This window comes from Aquila chrysaetos, chromosome 14 (assembly GCF_900496995.4).
Source record: "Aquila chrysaetos chrysaetos chromosome 14, bAquChr1.4, whole genome shotgun sequence".
NCBI lineage: Eukaryota > Metazoa > Chordata > Aves > Accipitriformes > Accipitridae > Aquila > Aquila chrysaetos.
Genome location: NC_044017.1, coordinates 31792391 through 31816580, shown reverse-complemented (window position 1 = coordinate 31816580; position 24190 = coordinate 31792391). Strand labels below are relative to the sequence as shown.

The 24190-nt window shown below is 36.4% G+C and overlaps 1 protein-coding gene across 5 annotated transcripts in view; it reads left to right on the top strand.

The window, feature by feature from the left end:
* The window catches only part of RCBTB2 (RCC1 and BTB domain containing protein 2), a 36550-nt gene that overhangs the window by 1667 nt on the left and 10693 nt on the right, over positions 1–24190 (top strand). For 2 of the 5 annotated variants that reach the window (XM_030036337.2, XM_030036342.2), the window contains exons 2-9: positions 7733–7796; positions 10640–10798; positions 11285–11435; positions 13559–13725; positions 14399–14557; positions 16135–16242; positions 18224–18366; positions 20217–20407. In XM_030036337.2, the coding sequence (XP_029892197.1) occupies positions 7755–7796; positions 10640–10798; positions 11285–11435; positions 13559–13725; positions 14399–14557; positions 16135–16242; positions 18224–18366; positions 20217–20407 (1120 nt within the window). In that variant the 5' untranslated portion in view covers positions 7733–7754. Of the gene's footprint in view, positions 1–1805; positions 1825–2189; positions 2306–7732; positions 7797–10639; positions 10799–11284; positions 11436–13558; positions 13726–14398; positions 14558–16134; positions 16243–18223; positions 18367–20216; positions 20408–24190 lie in introns of those variants that run through there. The other 3 variants (XM_030036340.2, XM_030036338.2, XM_030036341.2) reach the window with 3 other exon arrangements.

Genomic DNA, 24190 nt, shown 5'->3' with positions numbered 1-24190 from the left:
AAAGGTAGACTCTATTTGGAATTTATATCAAAAAAATGAGTAGAGGTCTATTGAAAAGAACTTTTGTCCATCTCAGAAAGAATTTTAGGAATAAACACTAGAAAAAGGATGGCTAAGCCAAGAAAAATATAAGAGAGAAAGTACAGTTCTAAAGTGAGAATTGGCAGAAGTAATTCTGAGTTAGTTATAGGCAATTGTTTTTTAGAGCTTCTTTAATCAGCTAAGTAAAAACAAGAATAGAAGTAAGACCATTGAGTGATAAAGTTGAGGTAAAAAAAACCTTGGCATCATGATGCATATGATCTGTTGCAGTTTGGAAGAGGCTACTGCAGTGAGTAGATTTAATACTAGATGCTTAAACTTATACCACAAAGAATAACATTTTGTCTCTTAATTATTTTTTAAGAGTTGGGAAACCTCTATGTGTTACGTCTAATCCAATGCTCTTGCCACTTGATGTTGGTCAGTTCCAGTATCAGAAGACTGTGAAAGAAATACCCAAATGGACAGTTACACAGTCATTTACTCGCAGAGGAAGTGGGCTAACTTTTCTTTCATATACACATTCTACTTACTATCTTATCTCTCTCTTCTCTAACATATGGTATCTTTTTATGCAGACAGCTATTACTGTAAAGGTTTAAACTATCAGAATTCTCAGCTCCAGGTATATAATACCTGTTATATGTGTGTATGTATATATATTTAATTTTTTTTAGGTATGCATTTATATATATCTGTTTGATGTATATACCTAGGCAAATTCTGAGTTTCGTGTCAGGGAAAGATTGCACCAGCCTCCCAGCCACCCAGGCGTTGCATGCTGGACTCATGGGAAGTGCTCTGGCAAGTGCACGATGTTACAGGGAAGCGTAGCTACAGCCGGATTTGTGCTGGAACCATGCTAGGCATCATCTTCAAAAAACTCTTCTCTTGGTGACCCAATGTGTAGCCCTCTTAGCTGTACGCAGGAGCCCTTGTCATGGACCAGGGCTCCAATGTTCAGAAAGACTGCTAAACTGAAGTAAGCAAGGAATGTAGAAAAGAAAGCCAGGTGTGGTTTAGTAATGCTTATGTTTAGGGTGTTTGTTAAGGCTTAGAATGTTTTAGAAGATAGGTTTTATAAATTAAAGCTTTTAGTCTAAAGGAGGCTAGAATGAACTTCCTTGGACATCTAAGGAAGTGATTAAAGATTAGAACTGTAGAAGCTGTGAATATTTATTCTTTAACAGCTAGAGCAGACTGAGGTCAAAGATCCAACAGCTAGACCTGATATATGACTCAAACTTTGCTGGATCAGGTAACTGCAGACTGCTACCAAATCAGGCTAGGTCAGATCTACATAGAGGGGGCATTACAAAACGCGTGTATTTGTGTGCTGCTTTTCTGTTAATGCAATATAGTATTTATGATTACATAATAACAGAAGGGTTTTTCCCAGGCATGCTGTTCCTGTGGCATGGAACTGATGTCCAGTCAGGCTCCCGCATGCAGGTGCAATGCCACCTAACATCTGAAGCTTGTACCTGGTTTATCCTGATCAACTCGATGAGCTGTTAGTGTTTCTTAAATCCTTAACGCTTTAATATTTTCTGTACTAAGATTCTGTAAGTGCATGAAAATATAATAGGTGTTTCTTTCAAGTATTCATTGCATTATTTTGAATTATTTTGCTCTGTTACATGGTTAATATTTTTAATAAAGTTATTTTAAAACCCAATCTTTGGAATACTTTTGTTTCCCTAAAGCTGGTTCCTTGAACTCTCATGTTGGAAGGTCAGAATGAAGAAGTATAAGTTTCAGTTCTACCAAATCAATTATATGGTAAATTAAATTTTATGTAGCATTTAAAATAGACAAGAGCTAGCAATTGCATCCGTTGTATTTTATTACTTTTGTGTGTATATACAGATTACAGGAACTGAAGTGTGTTTAGAGTTTGGCTAAATTCAGCAAAGAAAAAGAGCTTTTCAAGTTAATTTTCTGAAAATCTTGAATCAGCCACATTAAAAAATGCGAACAAATGTTCTACTACGTAGTAGCCACTATGTTAGGCTACATTAGATTAGATTTTGATACAGGAATGACATCCTGTTCCCAAGAGACTGTCTAACAAAATGCTTGATTATTTTAATACACTTCAAGGTCTGGAGATAATGCTTACTATATTTTTTTTTCTTTTACTGCAGAAGTAAGCCACTAATTATGTGAAAATGACTCCAGCATCCTCCTATAATGCTCTTCAGCATTGAAGGTAGTTCTTGCATTGTTTCCATGATCTGAAACACTTGATTGCCTTCAAAAGGTATTTTAGCACTTGTAGAAAGAAGTGTAAATATTTTTAAGTGAAAATATTTTTTTGATTGACACCTTCTTATCAGGCTTATTTAGCTGCTGACCTTGACATTTCAGTAAGTCTATTAGAGGCATAATGTTAGTATAAACTTCATTACTATTTTCTAGTCTTTGTATTTCTGGCTTTCATTAGTTTGTTACATAGTTCCTCTTTCTTATTAGTTGTTAGTCGCTTTATTCAAATCTTCATTTTTTTTTCAGTCACATAGATGGATAGCCGAAGCTTTGACATTATTTTTTCAGGGTGACTGTGAGGGTTGTGGAATGAGAAAAGAATTTGAGATTTTTTTTTTTTTTTTTTTCTTCTGCTATAAACATTTTCCCTCTGGTGGGTCATGATGCATTTTTTCAGTCAGTTCCACTCTTGTTGCTTGCTGGTAAACAGTACACCATTCTACATCAATGGTGATGATAGACAGCAGTTCTAACGGGGGAAAAAAAGTAATTGGAATAGGAATTGGAGAAATAAACTTAATATGAGCAGTGTGTCTTACCATCATAATAGGACTTTTAAAAGTGCTAGGTGATTTTATAAAAATCAAATTAATTGAATCATCTTGCTAGCCCCAAAGCCCACAGTGGGGTTTTCTGGAGGTGAGGGGAAGGTGTCCCAGGCATCTACATATGATTTTTCAAAGCAATTTTGTCACTTAGGGCAGAAATTTCGCACCAGACCCTAACACTTATTTTTAAACCGTTGAAGAGTTGAAAAATCATGCCCTCTGTTTTCTTTCCTGTCTTCTCACTTCTTTCAAAACATTTTTCTCTGATGTATTTGCTCTTTATTGCAGCAGTATTGAACCTGCATTGAAGGATGGTGCTAAGCACGGGTAACAGAACAGTAGTCCCACTATCTTCCTTGCTTTTTGTGTGCTCATGTTTTCTTTTGTGTGTTGTTTGCATCTTATTCTTCACTGCTTTTGTTCTTGGAAACCAGTTTCTTTTTGGGGTGATGATGTTACTGAAAAAAAGGTCTTTGTGAATAGGCTTCAAGCATCTAGCTGTAATGCAGCATACTACGTGTAGATGAACCTCTGAAAACTTCAGTGGGGTCATGCTGGAAGTCCATCCCTGGAGCCAACAGGTAGAACTAGATGTCATGCCAAAAGAGAGGTGGCATCTGACAAGATGTTTTTGGCTAGAGTTTTGTCTCTGGAGATTGAGACAATAAAGCTGTCTTATCTCAGATCATTTCAATTAGAAATTTCTGTAGCAGTTACCTACCTTGCGAGGTCAAGGATGTCAGTCTTTCAGGCTGTAAATACTCCAGTCTTTCAGAGTTTCTTGGATCTTGCCTCCAAACGGCGTGTAGGTTTGCTCTTGCAATTAGTAGGCAGCTAGTGGAGCTTGCATCAGGAGCTGAGAAGTCACAGTCTGGTGTCAAGAAGCAAGAGGGGAAGGAGAGATGACTATGCTTTAGTTGGAGTTAGCAGTTTTTCAAACAACTACTTACTGTTTCTCAAGGTCTGCAATTTCTTGGTAGTGGAAAATGCTGCATCAATAGAAGAATGAATGACAAGCTGAGTTCTGCCTATTGTCAGCACTGAACAGAGTAGTGACATTTCACTGTACATGAAGAAGGAAGATAATTTTGAAAATAGTCTTCCTATAAAGAGTATGTGACCTGTTCAATAGGAATAACTGTTGACAATATTACTGGTCAGTCCTCTCCTGCAAGATCGCTTGGACAAGTTAGCATCATTTCATGACTACTCCAGTAGGAAACTGCTGAGAAATCAAGAATATCAGAGAAGGTTAGGTTCCTTTCCTAAAGGTGTCAGAAAGTCTCTTTTTTCTGTGACTTTTTCCTCCTAATCTTTCCTAAGCCTGTGGTTAGAGTCCTTGGGGAAGAAGCTCCAGACAGACCTTTGATTCAGCAGATGAGATTCATAAATGCTTAAATTAAGTGGGAGGAAATACTAAGTGGAGTTCTGAAAATTTTTGTTTGCTTGCCAAGTCCCTAGAGAGAGAATCTACAAGAATGTTTATGTTCAAATGAGTCAGTGAACCTGTTTAAATATTTAGGATTAAATGGTCTTAGACTTCTAATAGAACTTGGCTATTAGAACTGGTATTTGTGTTTCTTAACTCAATCTTATCTGTACTGCAGAAGCATATGTGCCTTATCCAAAGACCTATCATGGTTGGACTGAAACTGGGGTCAGAACTTTCAGATTCCAAGACCTAAACTCAGACTGTCAGAGTATGCTGTCCCGATTCTTAATTGTACTTGGATTCCAGATAAGAGATTTGTGAAAGTTTAATATAAATATTTTTGTATTTAAATGCTGTGCACTTCCTCAAGAAATGGCTGTTTACAACAATGAAGTTTTCTCCGTTACATCTGCACTTTAGAACTGTTTTTGGAAACACAGCTAGTGAAAATGTATATAAAGTTTTAATACATGAGAAATATTTCTTGCTTACCTTTTACTTTCTAAAGTAAGTATTGCATTTTTTGAAAAAAATGTAGTAGCTAGCTATTTTAAAGTAAGGTTTCTTAGCAATTATACGTATACTATAAGATTTAGTAAATGAGCAACCCCAATAACTTGTCTGAAATATCTAGGGTATGTTTTTCTTCTGTACCTGAAGTACTCAAATATACAGGGTTTTATTTTTTAATTTTTGATGAAAATACTGTTTTTTCTTTGCATCACTGTGTATACAATGGTTATTTTTCTTGAGGAAAAATTCCTAGGAGCAGGCAAATGTGAATCATCACTAGTATTTTAAAGGGAACGATTCTTAGACAGGCTTAATAATATTTTTTTTTTGTCTGTATTTTCAGCATCCCAGGGTGAATATGTACTCTTAAATCAATTACAGGTTTTTAGAAAGAACACCTTTGCAGATGCAGACATGTGGCAATCAGTATGTACTTTCATTAGAATACATGAATTTGAATAAGAGAATAAACTGGTGTAATTTGAGCCATCCCATATACTCTTATAAGGCTGCTCAGAAATAGGTGTATATTTTTGCGGAACGGCTTGAAGAATGGAGTTGCAGGGTCATTTTCTCTTAGTTATATATAAGCTAAAACATGTTACAACTTTTGAGTTGTGAGGACATGTAAGTGATCTTTGTTCTTGAAAAGTTAGGGCAAAACTGTCAGCATGTTTGTGGGACTCTGAAAAGCAGTGGGCTGGAGAACCTTTTGTTAGGTAACTGAGATGGTTAGATCCTAACGTATCTTTCTTTATACTAACAAATAAACTGCTTTTAAAGTCAAACTATGCTTTGGTCTAAACAGAAGCAATTGAATTAAAGTATTAGAACTTGAAGAATCATGGGTATCAGTTATGTATTGAATGGCCTGGGGAAGGAAATACAGAATTCTACATTTATTTCAATTAGAAAATTCATAGTTAATAGTTACTCTCTTGGGGGATATGTCAGCCCTGTGGGCTGAGCGTAGGCTAAGGATGGCCAAGAAGTGGGTAACATATATCAGCATTGCTAAGGAGTGCTGGAAATTGGTGCTGCAAAATATTGGGTAGCCTTGATAATCAGTTTCACAGGAGGACTACTCACATACTTGAAATTAAATGTCTCAGAACTGCAGTTCAGTAATACAGTCCTGCTCAGGCTGTGGTCATGCCAAAGGCCTTAATTAGGTGAGTTGTTTCTATTTTAAATAGAGATAATGTACACAAAATCAACTGGTTGCCTTCTTGTTGTTTGAACAAGTATGTTGAAGAAAATAACAAATCGCTTAACAGCAAGAGCTTAACAAGTTACCCTGTATCCATTAAGTTGTAAAGCATGGTGAATGGCTATGTCTGCTTGTTCAGAGCTCTGTTGAGTTGCACATGCCTAACTGTCTAGTGCCATTTAGTTCTTAGCTGTTGCTCCAGCATGGCATGGATACCCTATAGGTCCTGTATTACATCTGACAGCACCGTTTGGTGTCAGGGATCCCCAGGGTCACCTCAAATAGCAGTAGGTGCTAATGTGTGGGCAACTGAATCAGCCTTTTAACCTTTCTTAGTTGAAAGGGAATATAACTTAGCTTCAAGTTATTTCCGTTTGGTTGTGTGCTTGAGCCTTAAGCTCAAAGTCAACATGGACAAAAGAGTAGCTAGACTTTCACGCATGAGCTGAATTTATCATTTAATGTCTCAAACTTAAGTGTATAAAATACACTGTGTGTATGTAGACTTGTGGGTTTTGTTAAAGCATAAGCTTAACAGTGTGCATATTCAGTATAGTTGAGCTGCAGCAGTTGTTCAGTTTTTTTAATTCATTTTAAGTAAATAAAAATAATTTTTGTTTATTCAGTAAATTAAATTATATTTGTTAAATCATTAGCATTTATAATATTTAAATCATGAATTTCATGTATTCTGTGTGCTTGGCCTAGGTCTTATGGCATGAAGTCTTACGTAAGAGGCTTGTTTAGTAGTAAGTTAGGTAGTTTTATAAAGCTACATTTGATACTTCTTTTAGTGTGGTATTCCTCTGAAAAGTAGTTAAGTAAAATGGTAGCTTCTTGTTTGTTGGATATTATTTGGCCTGTAGTCAGAATTTTACAGACATTTAATTTTAAATGATAAGTAAACAGATTTTTAGCGTTGGCTGAACCAATGTACCTCAAAGAAAATGATGTGTATAACTTTCTCACTTGTTGAGTAAAAGAAGCTCGCATAGCTTCAGAGCTGCTTACTCATTTTTGCCGTGTTACTGAAAATGGAGTTGCATGGCTTTGTGTTAGGAAATAATTTAAGGATATTAGAGTTGTGCATATTTATTTGTGAAGAAACATCCGATCTGAAAATCTGTTTCTATTGATAATGCACGTCATAGAAATTATACAAGTAATTTACAGGTTTGGCAATATTTTCTGAAGCAGGGTGAATATTTTAACAATTCTCAGTAAACCTGAAAAGACCCAGATGTTTTTCTAATGTTGGTTTTCAGAATGGAGCTGGAATAAGAGCATTTGAAGGCTTAAGCCAGAAATGGAAAGCTCCGACCAGTGTCCTTTTTCTTTGCTGAAAGAAATGTCTTGAAAAATTATGTCAGCAAGGTTCTAAATTTATTTTTACTGCAATAAAAAGACATTGGAGTATTGTGTTTAATAAAACTTCTTCCTTTCCAATCACAGTCTGATTAATTTTACTACTTGTTTTAAAAAAAAAAAAAGTTTTGTCCAAGAATTATTATTTTAGGTAAGAATACAGAAGAGCAGAGTCTGTCTAACTGATCACAGTACAGTTGAATATAAAACCAAAATTGACTGAGCTTTGTGTTTCTTGTTTTCTCACCGCACAGAAGCAAATACTTCTGGCTTAATATTAAGCATGTATAGTTCCATAAAGTATTGTTGCAGCAATATGGTATGGTGAGTTTAACCACAGTTCTCTCTTTGCAGGGGGACACAAGGACAAATCCATATGGACGATGACTCTCCTCCTTCTCAAGGAGTCCGTGTCAAGGTCAGAGTGTGAATTTGTATTGAGAATTCTGTACTGCTCTACTTAAAAGGAAGAAGCTTGGTTCTATTTAGCGGTAGCTTAGTACACACTGGTAGCTTTGAAGATAAACAGAAAACTAAAGCTATAGGTAGAAAAATTATATTAGCAAAAGAAATGTTGCTTATGTGATCCACAAGATATTAGAAGAACAATATATTCATTTTAATTAGGTCGAATTGCTCCTTTGGCTTACAAGGCTGATTTAATTTAATATTAAGTTCTAAAGTTACATGTTCCAGCTTAATGTTTCAACAACATAAACTTGTTAGATGTAACTTTTGTAGCATAATTTGAAGCAAAAACTTCCTCCCATTTTCCTCTTTTATTTTCTTTGAACACTCTGCATGTAAAACTTAATGAAAAACCATTCAGATTTTGAGCTTAATGATGATGCCTTTTATGGTGCTGTATGACAAATAAAACTGAATAACCAGCTTTCAAACTGATTGCTGAGGTCAAATGAAGTGTAGAAGTTTTAGGAGTTCTTGAGGTATGACTGATACACCTTTGGGATAGGTAGCTGGACCATATGAAATCTCAAATTCTGGTCTCTGTCTTTCATGACTTTGTGCAATATAATGAGGGAACTGACCACTTATGGGACATAAATATCGGCAGGCTGATAGTTTAAGCTGTTTTTCATGTTTTTGGGACAAAATATAATGAAGTGTGGGAGGAGAGAAAATCTTGAAAGGTGAGAGAGTATCTCTTACTGAGTTGAATGTAACCAATAATTCCAGAGACAAGATTTAGATTATGGATATTTTTTAGTCTGATAAAGTTTGTTATGTCTTTTGTTAAAAAAAATCAGTATGATAAGTGTTTCCTTCAGTGCTTTTTATAATTGTAGTTTGGGTTTTTTCCTTCAGTGTATTATTTTAGTTTTAAGAAATGCTACAGTTTGGGGGTTTTTAACCTGTTAATTATGAGGGCAGAACATGAGTGCTTTGTAGAAGGTTACAGAAAAAAAAAATTATATTTAAGATGAATGGGATCTGACCCACTGTGCACTTGGAATTTAGAGCCCACATTTTAAAAAAAACCAATATGTTATTCCAGTAAGGGAATCTGTACAATTGAAGGACACCCTGACTGTTCTTTTGAACCTCAGGCCTCATCAGTCTTGAGCAAAAGTGGGATGCGGTTTTCTCGATGCGATTGGAAGAGTAGTCTGTGATGCTTTCAGTATTCATTATCATATTTTAAAAGTGTCTCAAATCCTCCATAGAATTAATGCTAACCTCTTGATAAAAAACAAATTCTTCTGCAAACAGCAGATGAATGAAGCCTGATTCCATATGGATTTATGTCCTTTGTCTCTTATAACCCAGCTATGTGTCATGGAGGAAGGCATTTGCTAGGACCTACTTGCTTGCTGACTTATTTCATAACATATATGTCTGATTGTCCAGCTGCCTGCTGCCAAATGGATTGTGTCAGCGGAATCTTACCTCCCTTTCACTTGCAAATTTGGCTGAAATTGGTCAGTTACTTGTGTGAGGAGATGGGGAAAGGACTGGTGTGATCAAAACCGCAACTTTTCTTTAGTGAAGATGACCAGCCATCCTTTGCCTTCCTCAGAAGTATATTATAAAGAAATGTGTGATTAACTGCTATTTGCTTAAAGATTTTAGTTCAGGATTAATTTAGGGTTTATTTCTGTAGTTTCAAATATTATCTATGTTTCTGTGTACATTTTTTCATAGTAAGCGATACTAATCAAAAAAGCAATATCCTTACAACTGACGTAAGGTGCTTCAGACTCCAAACTAGAATTTATTCACAACTTTGTTTCAGTTAGAGGTAGAAAAAATTATGTTCTGTGACAGATCACTTTGTAAGTCTGCTACTTGCTAGAAATAAACTGTTACGTGGTGAACTACGTAATGCCTGTGATAGACAAAATCTGTTCTTACTTACCTTCTGATCTGGCAAGTAATGCGGCTTTTCTTTCATATCCAAAGCCTGTTTTACTTTCAGTAAAGAAAATTTGATGCATGCTCCATGCAAAATTTGCTATTAAATTTTGATACTGCAACATTTTTCTGATTTATGCTATACTAAAGCAGTAGAAATGTTGCATGAGATTTGGACGTTGACTTGACTAGTTTTAATGTCTGGAGAGACCTGTTACTCTTCCGTTAACTATAAACTTGTTATTTGTCCTTGGATAAGCTGGAAAATGTTCAATTATCTTTTTTCTTTTATTATATGTCTAGTTACATAAAATGCAGATATTCTTAGGAAGTTCCCAAAGATTCAGTAATTGTTGAAACACAGAAGTAAATTTTGGAAGTAAAAGAGAAAGGAAGAAGTTTCTCAAGTTTTCTCAAGTTTCCATTTTCAATGCGTGAAAACAAATGTGTATATTTTTCAAAGATAAATATATTCTTGGGCAGATTTTTTTATGGTTTCTTCTTTTAACAGTAATTTTAGCACCAGAGGAAAAGACACAAATTATTTTCAAGGTTTGAATGTATACTTTACGTTTTATATTAGAATCCTATACATTGAATTCTATAAGCTAGCAGTTACGTTGTATGGATATAGTGAAAATACGACCTCACCATTTAACTTCTTATATGGTACTTTTCTCCATGCATATAGATCCTTTCTTTCTGGATCATGATATATTTTATTTCTTTATTTTAATGGCTTCCCTCCAATTATTGTTCTAGAATTAAAATACTGCTTTGTGGTTGAAAAAGGAGATAGTGGTATTTCTCTAAATTTTTCCTTTATACTGTGCAAAGGTACACATTACTTTCTGTCTAGGTATTTAATATCATTTTTTATAATACCAGGTCTTGGAGGCAACATTATTGTCAGCCCTGAAGATGCTGGATGTTGGGAAATGGCCAATTTTTTCTCTCTGTTCCCAGGAAGAGCTCAAGTTAATTCGTCAAGCCTGTGTATTTGGCAGTGCTGGTAATGAAGTCTTGTATGCAACTGAAAATGATGAGGTAATTGTCCAAGAGTGTGTGTGAACATGACATATTTAGTCATTCATGTATCAAGTTATTCTGAAAGCCAGTACTATGATAGTATACCTAGAAAAAGTTGCATGCAAAAATGTCTGATCATTTTGATTGCTACTAAACCATTTTCAATTCAAATTCATGGCTTCCTACCACAATCAGAAGATAAAGAGAAGATGGAGTTAGACATTTCTTGAAGGTGCATAGTGACAGGTTGTGAGGCAGTGGACACAAGCTGAAAGATGGAAAATTCTGATTCAGTATTAGGGAAAAAAAATTCCCATGAGAGTGGTTAAATCCTGGAGGGATTGTGAAATCTTTTCCTTGGAGGTGTTCAAGACCCAACTGGACATGGCCTTGAGTCAACTGATCTATTTAGACCTTTGTTGAGCAGGGGGCTGGACTAGTTGACCTTTGGAGGAGGTCCTCCATTCCAATCTAAATTGTGATTCTGTGATTCTTTTATAACAGGTTTTTGTGCTTGGCATGAACTGCAGTGGGTGTTTGGGAACAGGTGACATGCAGAGCACTATTGAACCAAGGAGGTTAGATTCTCTATGTGGCAAAAAGATAGCCTGTCTGAGTTATGGAAGTGGCCCTCATGTTGTTCTTGCTACAGAAGGTAAAGTATGATCTGAATATTGCTTTTTCAGATAGTCCACTTTAATTAGTCCAGTAGGTGTGAAAGGTCTGTGCTGGTAACATAAAAGAGAGAATTGGGATAGACATTCCAGGCTATCAAGTCCAACATATTTTCATTGGTGAATATGACATGTCAGCTAGCTCTGTCTGTAGCTTGTTCTTTTGAAAAGTTTTTCAAGCTCTGCTTTGATCTTGTTACTACTTTTGGAAGTTTTTTTTACTTTGCAATTAAGTTTGGAACTTCTGATTGCTTTTGAATTGCATTAGTGGCTACATTACGCCCATGTGTTCTTGTGCCAACATTGTCCTTTAGCTAAAATGCATCTTTTCCCTCCCGTACCTACTTTAGGATGTGCTTTAAAGTCCAGTTATATTGCCTCTTAGCCTTTTGTTTTCCGTTGTCTCATTGACACTCTATTATCCACATCATGCTAGTGGCCCTTCTGTTCATAATTAAGTACATTATTCTCAAAGACAAACGACTAATATTGTGTTCCCAAGTGAGGTTCTGTTAGAACCTGACTGATGATTAACGTTTGTCTCTCTTTCTTCGTTAATAAGAAGAAATCTTTTTGAGTAGTCTAGATTAGATCACTAAAGGTAGGTGAGGGGAATTGTGTTGTAAAGGTGCGACTGTTCTTTATATTCAGTTACCTTCCACCATTTCCTCCAGTCTTCAGGGTAGACCATTCTGGATGCTTTTTATATATGTATCTGTATTCTTCTGAGCTTTGTTGCTGGCACAGCTCACTGACATGCTCATACTCCTTACCCAGATGATGAACTGAAGTATTGCAAAAGAACAGGTCCAGAACTGATCCTTGATGATTTTTACTCATAACTCCATTCACATGAATAACTTCCATTCAGCACAGCCTCTTTTAACCTACCTTTCAGACAGCCATTAAGTATTTTGCAGTTCTTTGGTTAATTACTGTAATTTCCAGTCTATGTTGTATGTTTCTATGTGGCTGTTTCACCTCTCTACTGAAATTTGTATTCTCATGTTGGTGAAAGGAAGAGAAGGTTGCTTGCTTTTGACAGGATGAAGTCATTAGATTTAACCTGTTATTGTAGAGAACTATTGGTTTAGTGTAGCACACTTTGCCGTTGTAGTTCTGAGGGAACCCTTCTTAGGGATAGCAAGTTTTGTGATCTCTTTAGAAATCTGATGGAGTTGTATGTCAAACCTATCTCTCCTGCAATAACGACATAATTTAGGTTTAGAAAATGATGATGATGATAGAAAAGATGAATGTAGGACAGCTATTCATCAAGTCCTGCACTACCGTAACTAAAGGACACTTGATTTAAAACAGATGAAAGAAAGTGAGTACAAAAAGGTGTTAGCTTCATGGATAATGGGCCAATATATGTACATTAAGAAGAATTTGAAGTACCTGATAATACCTGTAGCCTAGTGATTGTAAATGCTTGGGAACAGCAAAAAGTGACCAGGCTCATGTTTCTCTTAAACAGCAGCTTTTTTCTATTGCCACTTGGAGACAGAATTTTGCACTAGGTGGACCATCGGTCTAACCCAGGCAGACATTTCTTGTATTCTTAATTTTACTAGCATGTTTCTCAAAATACAAGACATGAATAGTATGTTTTAATAATAAGTAAATAATAGTATGTTTATTAATAAATAATAATAAGTTTTTCTTACAAGTATTTTCATGTATATTGTAAAGGAATGAAAGCTTGTTACTTGAATTTTCCAAAGTGGGAAGCAGTGCCAGGGCATAGACAAGAAATTTTGACTGATTGTCAGTAACAAAGAAATTCAAATGGGGACTCCTGACTGTCATTTGATCCTTTTCTTGTCTGTATTGCACTATCTCCTTTCTTTTAGCTATATGACTTCCTTTATTAAGATTATGGTGATACTATCCTTTTGGATTTGTGGTCAGCTCTATGTAAAAGTAGCATTGGTATGTCCATGGGCTTAAGAGCCCCAAAGAGCATATATATATATATATATATACACACACTTAAATATGTATATTGTTATTGAATTTGACTTTTCATTTTGTAATTTTATGTTGTGTACTCATTGGAAAAGTAGAGACTTTAAAGCAGCTTTTTACATTTTTATTACAGAAGGAGAAGTGTATACATGGGGTCATAATGCTTATAGTCAGTTGGGCAATGGTACAACAAATCATGGTTTCATTCCATGTCAAGTCTCTACTAACTTGGTGAACAAGAAAGTCATTGAAGTTGCCTGTGGCTCTCATCATTCTATGGTCTTAACATCTGATGGAGAGGTGAGAACAGCTGGAATAAATCTTTCTTTTCTCTTAATGAAATTCACGTATATGAGAAACAGGAAAACATTCTGCACCTAGAGCATTAGACCTTGCTTCTTGCTGATGCAACACAAATGTTTGATAAAAATGGAAAACATGTTAGGGTCTAGCTGCTTTGAGGTGCATGCAGAACATTGATTTTTTGTGCCACATCTGCTTGTAATAACAAATTAGAATTTCTTTGCAGAGGGCAGCCCGTTCCTTTCTATGCTATACTTAATGGCGTTAAAGCTGACATTAATATAAATCACGTTCATGTAAGGAGTTCTATCCACCAAAGTAAAAAGTTTTGTCCTTTACTTTGAGGTGCCATTTGTGCCCAGTTAGCCATTCTACTTTGGGTTCTGGAAAACTAGCAATGGATTCTTCCAGCATTAATGCAGCTGTCGTGTTGCCTCTTACCTTTGATTGGAGGAACATAAAAGAATGGAATATATAAATACTACGAGTGGCATATTTTTGATAGAAACATATAAATTGTAAACCTATATCTCTTCCTACATCTTTAAAAGAATACATTGACTTGAACTCAAAATGTAATTTTTTATGCATATATCTTTTTTCTCTCTTGAATATGTACTTTGAACTGTATGTTATATAGCCTTCTATTATGGCAATTCTATTACAACAGGTATACACATGGGGTTATAATAACTCAGGCCAAGTTGGATCTGGTTCAACAGCTAATCAACCAATTCCTCGAAGAGTTACCAGCTGCCTACAAAATAAAATAGTAGTTAATATAGCTTGTGGACAGATGTGCTCTATGGCTGTGGTGGAAAATGGAGAGGTAAGAAATTTTAAGTGAATTTTCTGACTGAATTTTATTTTATGTAATATCATGAGATGTAGATATTTTCCAACCTGTCAGAAATGAGCTACTACTCAGAAAAGAAGTATGCCTTTCTAGACTCCCTCAAATCTACCTGCTTATACTGCCTATAAAAACCTTTCTCATAAATTGTCCTGCATGTGCTGACATACTTAAGCATGTCTTTCTATCCATGCTGATTATGGCTTCTCCTTTAGAAAGGAGGTAGAGTGAAACAGGGAAAATTTTTCACTAACATTTGGTTTATGGCTTTTTGGTTTATGAGATTACTCATAAAATTTAGCAGCTGTTACTTTGTGTCAACTCTTGAAGTTGGCTTTGTGTTGAAGGAATTCAAGTATCAAATTTCAAATTTACTTAAAAATACAGTCCTGAAGTAAAAATAGCATTGTGAAGGTCAGGAGATTTTTATAAATTTTGGGATTAAATCATATCGAATCTATATATGTATACTTAGCATTTCATGCTAGCTTCTTTTTCTCATATGTAAAAATAACTAAGTTTGTGTCACTGATTTACTGATTTTTAGAGCTGGTATTATATTCTAGGAAAAATGAAAATGCTGCTTAATGTATTATCCCACTGCTGTCTTTAGCAATCATAGAAAAATAAATTATTGTCTATACTACAATCTTAAGCATCAAGAGTGTGCGAATAATCAGTGAATGCTATTTTAATTTTCAGTGGTCATATATGCATACTTTATGGCAAGGGAAAACAGAGAAAATAAAAGTACATTGCATATATTTGTTCTACTGCAGTACCCCTTGAATCCCTCTCATGCTTTTTTTATCCTCATGGCAAAGATACAAACAGGTTGTAGTGTTCTTGTTGTTTTAGTTTATAGAGCTTGAACGTTTTGGGCAGCCTACATCCTCTCTAGCTCCATTGCTCCAAGCATTTCAGTTTAGACCTAAGTAGCTATTGACTGTTTGCAGTAAAACATATGTCACTGAAATTACCAGAACTCAGTATTTTCCCTTTTTCTTATGTTCACTATAAAGCTGTTAACAGCCTACTCAAACTGTTGTGCATAGCTTCCAGTTTATACTTGTTTTAGCATGTTTTCTTTTCTGTTAGAGGATTTTTGAATGAGAAATTAGCTCTTTGAAAAAGGGAAGTATTCATGCTGAATTTGCTCTGTGCTGGGAAACAGCCATATGAATCACTTATTTTCTACTCTTCATATTAAAATATTGTAGTCTTACATAATCTAACTCTTAAAGAGAAACATGAATATGGAAGTTTAGAATTTTAGATGAGCATGCGTTTGGTATTTTAAACAGAAACAGCATCCAAAATTTGCAGTGCAGAAAAACATATACGTGTCTGTGTGTGTGTGTATATATGTGTATGTATACATGTAGGTTTATATAGGTATGTGTTTGTGTGTATCTACACATAAAGTACAGATCCTAAGCTGCAGGGACAGGAAATATTGAAGAAAATTGTTATTGTAACTCTGAAGCAGTTACATTGCCTTCAAAAGAAGTAGATAGTAGCAAACGCTTAAAATCCCTGTCTGTCTTTTTAAGGTCTATGTCTGGGGTTACAATGGTAATGGCCAGCTTGGACTGGGCAGCAGCGGCAATCAGCCAACACCATGCCGAATAGCAGCATTGCAAGGCATTCGTGTACAGCGGGTATGTGTGTGATGCTCCATGTCAAACCCTTTTTGAACAACTGAAAACATGTTAAGGCATATCCTACATTTAAAGGAGATAGTCCTTTATCTCTTTGTTTAAAGTGCTATTTATCAGAATAAAAACATGTATCTTAAATTGGAGCTCTGTCAGTAGGGGCGAAACTGTGGAGATCAGTGGGAATTTTGCCATTGACTTCAGCGAGGTCAGGATTTTATTAAAGAGGAATAGTCCATTAGAAGTGTTTGGTCTTTTTTTTTTTCCTGTGAAACTTAATAAAAAGAAATTTCCTGTTATTTTAGTAAATAAGAAAGCCTTCATAGGCTACCCCATTCTTCATTAACCCTTGTCGTCTTTTCTGGGAAAATGCTGCAGTTTAGCATTTTGTCTTTCTGGCAGACTGGACTGAATATCACTTTTAGAATCACACTCCAGCCACAGTGACTAACTGGTGTTTGGAGTCTGAACAAATTGTCTTCAACTGCTTTTGGTCAACAGTTGGTATGATTCCATGGTTAGTCTCAATCTTGGGTGGTTATTACACTTTACCAGATAGCTGGGCTGCCATCAGTATAATTAGCGGACTGGTAACTTCTGACTGATAAGAAATATTTAAAGTAACTGCAGAACTGATACTGAAGGTTTTTAATTATTTATCCAAGATAGAGGATATTGTCAGGAAAATGACACATTCTGCTAGAAAACATTGGTTTTGTAACCTAGTGAAAATTTACAAGAGTGTTTTGAACTTTGGATCCCATTTATTACATTTACTCAGGGAAGTTACAGATTTTTATAAATCTTTTAAAATAAACTTATTTAATTACATAGTTTTACATTCAGTTCCTAGGATGTAGACAGTAGCTTTGCTAGTAACAATTGCTGTTGGAGAATAACATAATAAAGTGAATATTATTTTCCGCTGTATTTTTTCTCCTGTTTAGAAAGTGTGAGCGCTCCTATTTCCATCCACTTCATTTGCTTGATATCAATTCATGCCAAGTCGTAGACTTCCAATCAGTAAATAATTTCAGGATTTATTTCATTTAAAGCATATCACATGCTTCACGGATGTCAGTGGACTATAGGTACTTATGGTATATCTGCTTGGCAGATTGTATAAAGATACGTGAGCTAGTTTTGAACGACGTAAATTGGTTCTTGATAGCCATCTGGCTATAATAGGTTACATTAACTCATGCAGAGCAAGGCTTTTGCTGGTAATTTTGCCGCTGTGTATCTGTATGTGCAGCACGTGCTGCATATATAGATTGTAAAGTGGATATTCAAGCAACCTTACGTGGAGTACCTGAGGAGGCAGCTCAGCAAGACCGAGTTGGTTTCCACAAGAGGGTATGAGCAGACGCAGTTATGTGCTGCCATCAAGACGGAGAGTTTAATCTCTTCCCTCTCTTTCCTGGCTGGCTGTTGCTTACCTTGCGTGAGCACTGGTGGTCCTCGGGCCCAGCTGTGGAGAGTTTCCTTCCAGTGATGTAAGTTACTTCAGCAGAGGGTCAGGTGAGCGCTAGAGCTTGCACGGGGAGGGGACAGTTTGTGTGGCTGGCAGTCAGGGAGGAGAGGAGCAGAGAGGGAGACCTCGCCTGTTTTTACACTGGTAAGCTGTTCACGTTGGAGCAGTTGCCCATATTGCAAGGTGAGCCAAGACAGATGATCTGCCTTTTTCTGCGTTTTTTTTTCTGTATGCTGTTCATATTTGTCATATAGCTTTCCTTCTTTCTCAATTTCTAGCTGTTTTGCTTCAGTCTTGAGATTATCTGGCAGGGTTCCTCACTGATACGTTTTTTTCCCTCAAAGTCACCTCATCTACTTTGCTTCCCTTTTTAATAAACTTACCTGTATTTGTGATTTTTGTAATTTTTATACTGGTATAGGATCATTAATGTATAGCATAACATGTATCTATCTGTATTAACTTACTGTTACATAAAAATGAGATTTTTCTCTTTATTATTCCTTATAGGTTGCCTGTGGCTATGCGCATACGTTAGTGCTAACAGATGAAGGTCAGATTTATGCCTGGGGAGCCAATTCATATGGCCAGTTAGGCACTGGGAATAAAAGTAACCAGTCTTATCCTACAACAGTTATTGTGGATAAGGACAGGTAATATTTACAGTCAGACGTTAGTTAGCATACTCTCAGAAGAACTACAGAAAATTATGGCATTTTTAATCTATTTTTGGAAGAAATAGCCTATAATTTTTTGCAATGGTGGTTCTGCTAAATGTGAAAAGAATTTTCACTGAAAGTGCTTGTATCTGCCCCATAGCCATCCTTGTGAAAGAGAAACTGAATGTTCTGAGCTTGAATGTGCTATTTTTTCCTTTGGCTCACGCTGTGCTTTATAGGCCTTAATTGCAGTTTCTCTTCGGTGGTATAGTTTCATTGTTTGAAATCAACGATAAAAGCTTTATTGTGTCTGAATACAAATTGTATTTTAATATGCTACTTTTGACAAGAAGTACACACAGAAAAAGCGAAGAGTGGACATCTGCAATCTGTGTTATTTCTGCTATTAAATCCGGCTCATAACCCAGGAGAGAGAGAAAGGGAGGAGTTCTTTCTTGGTCTTATTCCCTGAAAATTTAAGCTTAGACTTTTGCAAGTTAAGTATTTTCCTGTAAGTCCTTGACGGGTAGTGGGGCAGTTATTTCTATGGCTGATGTAAAGCCATGTATATATGTGGCCAGAAATTTGAGTCTATTCCTTACTACTGAGGTCTTGATTTTGGCCTCCTGTTGTGAATAATAAGAAAAGTGAGATGTCCCTCTTCAACTTGTGTCTGTGTACATTATTGTAAGGAAGAAGGAACTCCTCTTTGGTAATGAGACAATGCCTGTTTTTGAACACTGCAATTTCTTTATGTGTGTTTGTGCTTTTGCTTAAAATGTAACTAACTGAATTTTTTCCAGACACTTTGGCTGCAGTTACAATGTTACCACATTTTAATACAAGTTTTAATGTTCTATGCTGCCTTTCCCTTTTGTTGGCCAGAATATGCATTCCTGGTGTCAGTGAGAGTATTAACTCACTAAAACCTCCAAGATTTGTACATACAGCTTTAAACAAGTTGTTTCCCAGCTATTTTCCCCAGGCAGCTGGGAAAATAAGCAAACAAGCAGTAGTTCAGACTGCAAAACAGTGGATTGTGTAATGTTGTACACAGTGTGAGTTTTGAAATCCTAAATAAACTTTAGCATTAGTGAGAAAGCTTAACATAGCTAAAATACACTTAGAAACAGCTTTTAGTGCTGTTTGGTTCTAATTTTTAATTTTCAAAATGAAAACCCATTAAACGTAAGTAATAATAATTGTATGAGTAATGACACTTCAGTATTTTAATCAAAAGAAGTATGTTTAAATTGTTGGTTTATAACTGTTACCAATAAGCAAGCAGGAAAAAGTTTTTCATTGACTTTCAATTATAAACCAAAATACAAATTCCGTTGGTTTTTTGGGGTTTTTGTTTGGTGTTTTGTTTTTTGTTTTGTTTTGTTTTTTTTTTTGCCTTTTTTTTTTTTTAAACGCCTCCTCATTTTCTTCTTCATCTTCTCCAAGTACCTGTTCTCTACAGCTTAATGCAGCCACTCACCTCACTGCCCAGCACTACTGAGGACATTCAGAGACTTGAAACTTGTCATAGCTTCGTTTGAGGGAGCCAAGGGGGTCAGCAGAGCATGTGCTGCAGCAGATATACTGCTCTGCTGCAACAGTGTCTCCTCACTCCCAAGATGCTGTTTCACTGAAAAACTTTCGGAGTGCTTGCTATTTGACGAAACATTGATAGCCCATTTAATTTTGCTATATATGGTCGGAAAACATCCTTGCAATTGGAAGTGCATGCATGCTTACAAATAAGTTTTGCACCAGAGAAATACAGGAGGTAGTGAGCTGCTTCACTGCATTTTGTTCTTATGAGAGTGACTTGCTTTTTTCTCTGCTTGTAAATTCAGAGTTATAGAGATTGCAGCCTGCCACTCTGCTCACACGTCGGCTGCCAAGACCCAGAGCGGCCAGGTGTACATGTGGGGCCAATGCCGTGGGCAGTCGGTGATCCTTCCCCACCTCACTCACTTTGCCTGCACTGACGATGTGTTTGCTTGCTTTGCTACCCCTGCTGTTATGTGGCGTCTTCTATCAGTAGGTGAGCTTAAATATCTTTTGTTTTGACATCTTCTAAATAAAATCATTAGTGCATACAACAGTTGCATGTATTTGAAGCCTAAGCTTAGTTTCTTGCAAAAATTTATACTGGGAAGCATAATCATAATCATACATTACATATGTGTAAATGGTAATATGGAATTGTAAAAATTGCTAAGGCCTGATGGCAGTGCTAAATGATTGTCTCTTTTATTGACATGATTTATTTCTATGGGGAAATGCCTTGGGTTTGGGGAGGGGATTTTTGTGTAACCACTGAATGTTACTGTACAATGGCCGTGGGTGGAGAAGCTGAGTTTGAATTTGGAGGCTTGAGGGAGCCATGCAGAATGTTTAGGAACCCTGAAGCTTTCTTTGATGGCCTTAAGTAGACTATTAAGAATTGAGGGAGCCAAATTCCCATGTTCAGAATTGGCCACAGGCTCTTAGAATCTTATCACAAGTGATCATGGCCTGGGCTTCTGAAGAGACAAGTTGCTGGATCTCAGATATTTGATTAATGTTAAGGTCTGTCTTGCTGGCCTTGACTAGAAAGAGTTAAGTATATAGCATTGTCTAACAGAGTTCATTCTTCAGCTACAAATTCAGTTCCCTATTGGTTGCTAATAAAGTTACTGGCTTTGCTGACCTAATCAAAGATGAGACTCTTGGGACTGTCTGTAGGTGTTATCTGGGAGCTTAAGCTAAAAGCTAGAATGCAGCAACTTCTTAATTTGTAATTTGAACTGTACTGAGTCCATCATGTTTCCATTCCACTTCTGTACTGCCTTTGTAATGGCTTTTGTGTTGCTCTATGCTTTTGCCTGAAAATTATAGAATGCTTTTTGCTCCCTCGGTGCCTTCTGGATGCCAAGGTAAGGAAATTCTGTTAATAGTACTCACATTTCAGCTCTGAGAAACTAGAGGATTAAATGGAGAATCCTGTTCTCAGGAAACTGCTTTGCCAAAATTCATGTTTTAGGGCACAGTCCAAAGACCCCCATTTTCTCTAGGTTGAGGCACTTGTGCTTTCTAGGGTGGCTTGTTCAGAACTGTAAGATATACGCTTAATTACTGCGGAAAGTCTTAATTTTCCTAATATTTGCTTACTACTGATTAGATGTAAATTGTGTTACTGCACTAAAATCCCAGGCAATGGGGTGTCCATTCCATGTAAATGTGTTTGTCAGTTGTAAGTTCTACGTAAAAGTATCTGTAGTACGTTCAGATTTTTCTTCCATAAGAACTGGTTATTTTATGAAGGAAATGGGACATTATTATTATATGTAGCTTAATCATAAATTCAGTTATATGTATCATCTTATGTATATTAGCAGGGTTCTGGGACTCTTCAGCTTCCATTTCTTCTTGCCATGTTAAAATATTACTTCATGCAGTCAGAATTTCCCCTCCACTTTTCCTCTTGCCTTTTCTTCTCAGTTTAGTGCAGAGTATTGAGCAATTTTTCAAAGGAGAGTGGAGGAAGGCAAGAAACAAAACCTGCCTCGTTCCTTCGTACCTCACAGAGAATACAACTGCTTGAGTGAGACTGAAACTGTCTGTTACAGTTTTTCAGTGCTCCTTTCTGCAAATTCACCTTTTCTTATCTTTTTATAAATGCTGGTTTAGGTCAGAAATGCTGTTTTAGGTCAGCTGAAAGAGTCCTGAGTGGGATTATATATGATCATTCTTGTAATTATCACCTTTATGCTAAAGACTTCCAAGCAACCCATTTATTAATAAGCATATTGCTCATTAATACTCAGATATTCACTCTCTTTAACACAGCATGGTTAAGACTACATTTATAACTATTTCCCAACACATCTTTTATCCCCACCTTCCTTGTCACCATGAACAATGCACCCAGCCTTGTACTGCTTCACACCTTTGGAGTAATTTTTGACTGTAGCAGCTGCCTTTATTTTTGTTTTTTGACTTGACTTCTTGGTCCCTTTGGAAAGATGCTGCAGCACTGTAGCAACCTTGTAGCAAAGCACAAGGTGAAACCCTACAGGAGGAAAAGATTATTTTATTTTTAAACAAAAGTAATTTCAGATGCACTTTTGAACCCACATTCTCATGTGTGCCAAGTGGTCTGTCCAGCATCCCAGCACTAAAATATGTATTCAGGTGGTCTGAGCAGGGTTCCTTGTGATGACACAGGATAAAGGATGCTGGCTGTCAGGCCCTCGTCATGTCTCCTGGATTCCTTTTAGGTAGGTGACTCTGTGCTGGTTTCGGAAGTGTGTTTTTGCACGCTCTAGGAGCTGAGAGTGACTACTCTCTTCATCCTGTCCCACCTTGGCGAGTCGTCAGGACTGACTCACTGTTGTTTGTCTCCTGATCTAGGTGTGGTGAGAATCATCAGGCAGCTTGCATCCTAGGATTTTAACATCTGCTTAACTAAGTGCCATGGACATCTGCTATGCTTACAGCCCTTTTCCGTCTGTTGTATTCTGGTGCTTCCACACCCAGGCTTTCCCATTCATTCCCCGTTTGTGGCAGTTCTAACATTCCTATTACAATTCTTAGCACTGGCCGCTAAGGAGTTTTCTTGGCTTTGTGCCTTGTCAGTGTGAACTGCCTCTTCATTTCCTTCCCCTGGTTCCCCCTTCACTGCTGTAACAAATAAAAGCACCTATTTACCCTCTAAGAATTTCATAACCAAACCCCACTATATTCAGTTTATCTCTGCTGGCTGTAGAAGTCATCTGGAGATCTGTATTGGCAGACATCTGAATTGCCAGTTAACTTTGAAGAAGCTTTGCATTGATTGTTAAAATTATTACTTATTCAGATAGCAGATGTCTGAATAAATAAACCACATTGTACAAAATAAGAATTAACAAAGTATTTTACAGTATCATTATTTCAGAAGGAATTTTTATTATCACTACATTGGATTTCTGCCCCCCTGCCCACCCCCCCAATCCTTTTACCTGTAATCCAACATGCTTTGATAATTATTGCCCTAATTGGGTATACCTGAACATAAATGACATCCTCTAAAGGAAATGAAAAATAACTGTGCTAAACAAAGTGTAACAGTGTCAAACTGCGTGTGTTAAGTTTTTTCTAGAGCTTGTGGTGAAGGTCTTTCCATTTCCAGCAGAACACTATTCTTATTTCTAGCTTGGTAGGTTACAGGACCTAACATTTATGTAATTTTCTGCAGAGAACAGCTTAGTACTGACCCGCAAAATTTGTATAAACCAATAATGTATATTTATATGGTAAGAAAACAAAATGTTTTCTGGGTTAAGAATGAGGTTTGGGGGGGTTAATTTTTTTTTTTAGTAGTATTAAAGAAGATAGTTCACTGAGGCTACCAAATATGATGGAGATTTGGAAACAGTTCGGGAGATAAAAATTTGTATGCAGACAATGGATGACTTTTCAAGGCTGTCTGGTAACTTTATAATGCAAGTGTCATGTGCACAGTGGGATATACATACATATGACACAGACAGGAATATGCAGATGTTCACACAGAGTGCTTCTAACACCATAAGTCTAGGGAAAACACTTTTTGAATAGACTTGTAACTGTTGGTATTTACCTTTAGGGATATTATACTGGGCAGTTTCACTGCAACCAATATGTTGGTTACGTAATAGCTTTATTTCTGCTGTAAGATAATGTCTCATCATGGGAGTATTTTAGAAAATCTTACTGTGATTTTTTTTTTTTTAATTGACCTTTTGGGTATCTTATAATAACCAACACTTTTCATTTAGAATAATTTACCCAGTAATGACTGATAGCATTTGCCGTCAGATGC